At 52.4% G+C, this 820-nt stretch overlaps 1 protein-coding gene across 1 annotated transcript in view; it reads left to right on the forward strand.

The window, feature by feature from the left end:
- LOC106805106 (inactive phospholipase C-like protein 2) overlaps nt 1-441 on the forward strand; it is a 34,859-nt gene extending 34,418 nt beyond the window's left edge. Inside the window, 1 exon segment of the mRNA XM_014806585.1 lies at nt 346-441. Coding sequence (XP_014662071.1) covers nt 346-441 — 96 coding nt within the window.
- The last annotated feature ends 379 nt before the right edge of the window (nt 442-820 follow it).

Here is an 820-nt window from a genome sequence, read left to right on the forward strand (position 1 = left end):
CATCCATGAATCCATCACCGTGAAGACATCCGGGAACCCATCGCCATGGAGACATCCATGAATCCATCACCGTGAAGACATCCGGGAAGCCATCGCCATGGAGACATCCATGAATCCATCACCGTGAAGACATCCGGGAAGCCATCGCCATAGAGACATCCATGAATCCATCACCGTGAAGACATCCAGGAAGCCATCGCTGTGCAGACATTCATGAATCCATCACCGTGAAGACATCCGGGAACCCATCGCCGTGGAGACATCCATGAATCCATCACCATGAAGACATCCGGGAACCCATCGCCATGGAGACATCCATGAATCCATCACCGTGAAGACATCCAGGAAGCCATCGCTGTGCAGACATCCATGAAGCAATCACATCCATCTGCGAAGCAGGGACCGAGGGCGATCGTTCTCGCGGTGCCATCCACCGTGTAGGTGGCAGTGCACCGGTGTACCTTCTATGTGCAAGCTATAGCATGCTCAGCCATCATCCTCTGCAATCTAAGCAAGCTATGCTAGGCGCCGGCTTATCCTCACGATTGGCGGGTGCCGCGTGTGGCTCGGGCGTGCGGATGCTGTGTGAGAGGCTGCATGCGTTTACAACGTGACGGAGGGCTAGCTCCTCGCGACGACGTGGCAACGGCATTGGATAATCGAATAGAAATTGTCGAGGAGCCCTTCAACGAATGACGATGAGTGATATTCATTCTTAGCCAAGAATCGATAAACGCCGTTTGCGAATACAATATTGGCGAGTAGAGTTATATTGGACGCAGTTTCAGTATTGTAAACGCAGGGAGCTTATTTCAAGCTC

Source organism: Priapulus caudatus, unplaced genomic scaffold, assembly GCF_000485595.1.
Source record: "Priapulus caudatus unplaced genomic scaffold, Priapulus_caudatus-5.0.1 Scaffold100, whole genome shotgun sequence".
In the NCBI taxonomy this organism is placed as follows: Eukaryota; Metazoa; Priapulida; class Priapulimorpha; order Priapulimorphida; family Priapulidae; genus Priapulus; species Priapulus caudatus.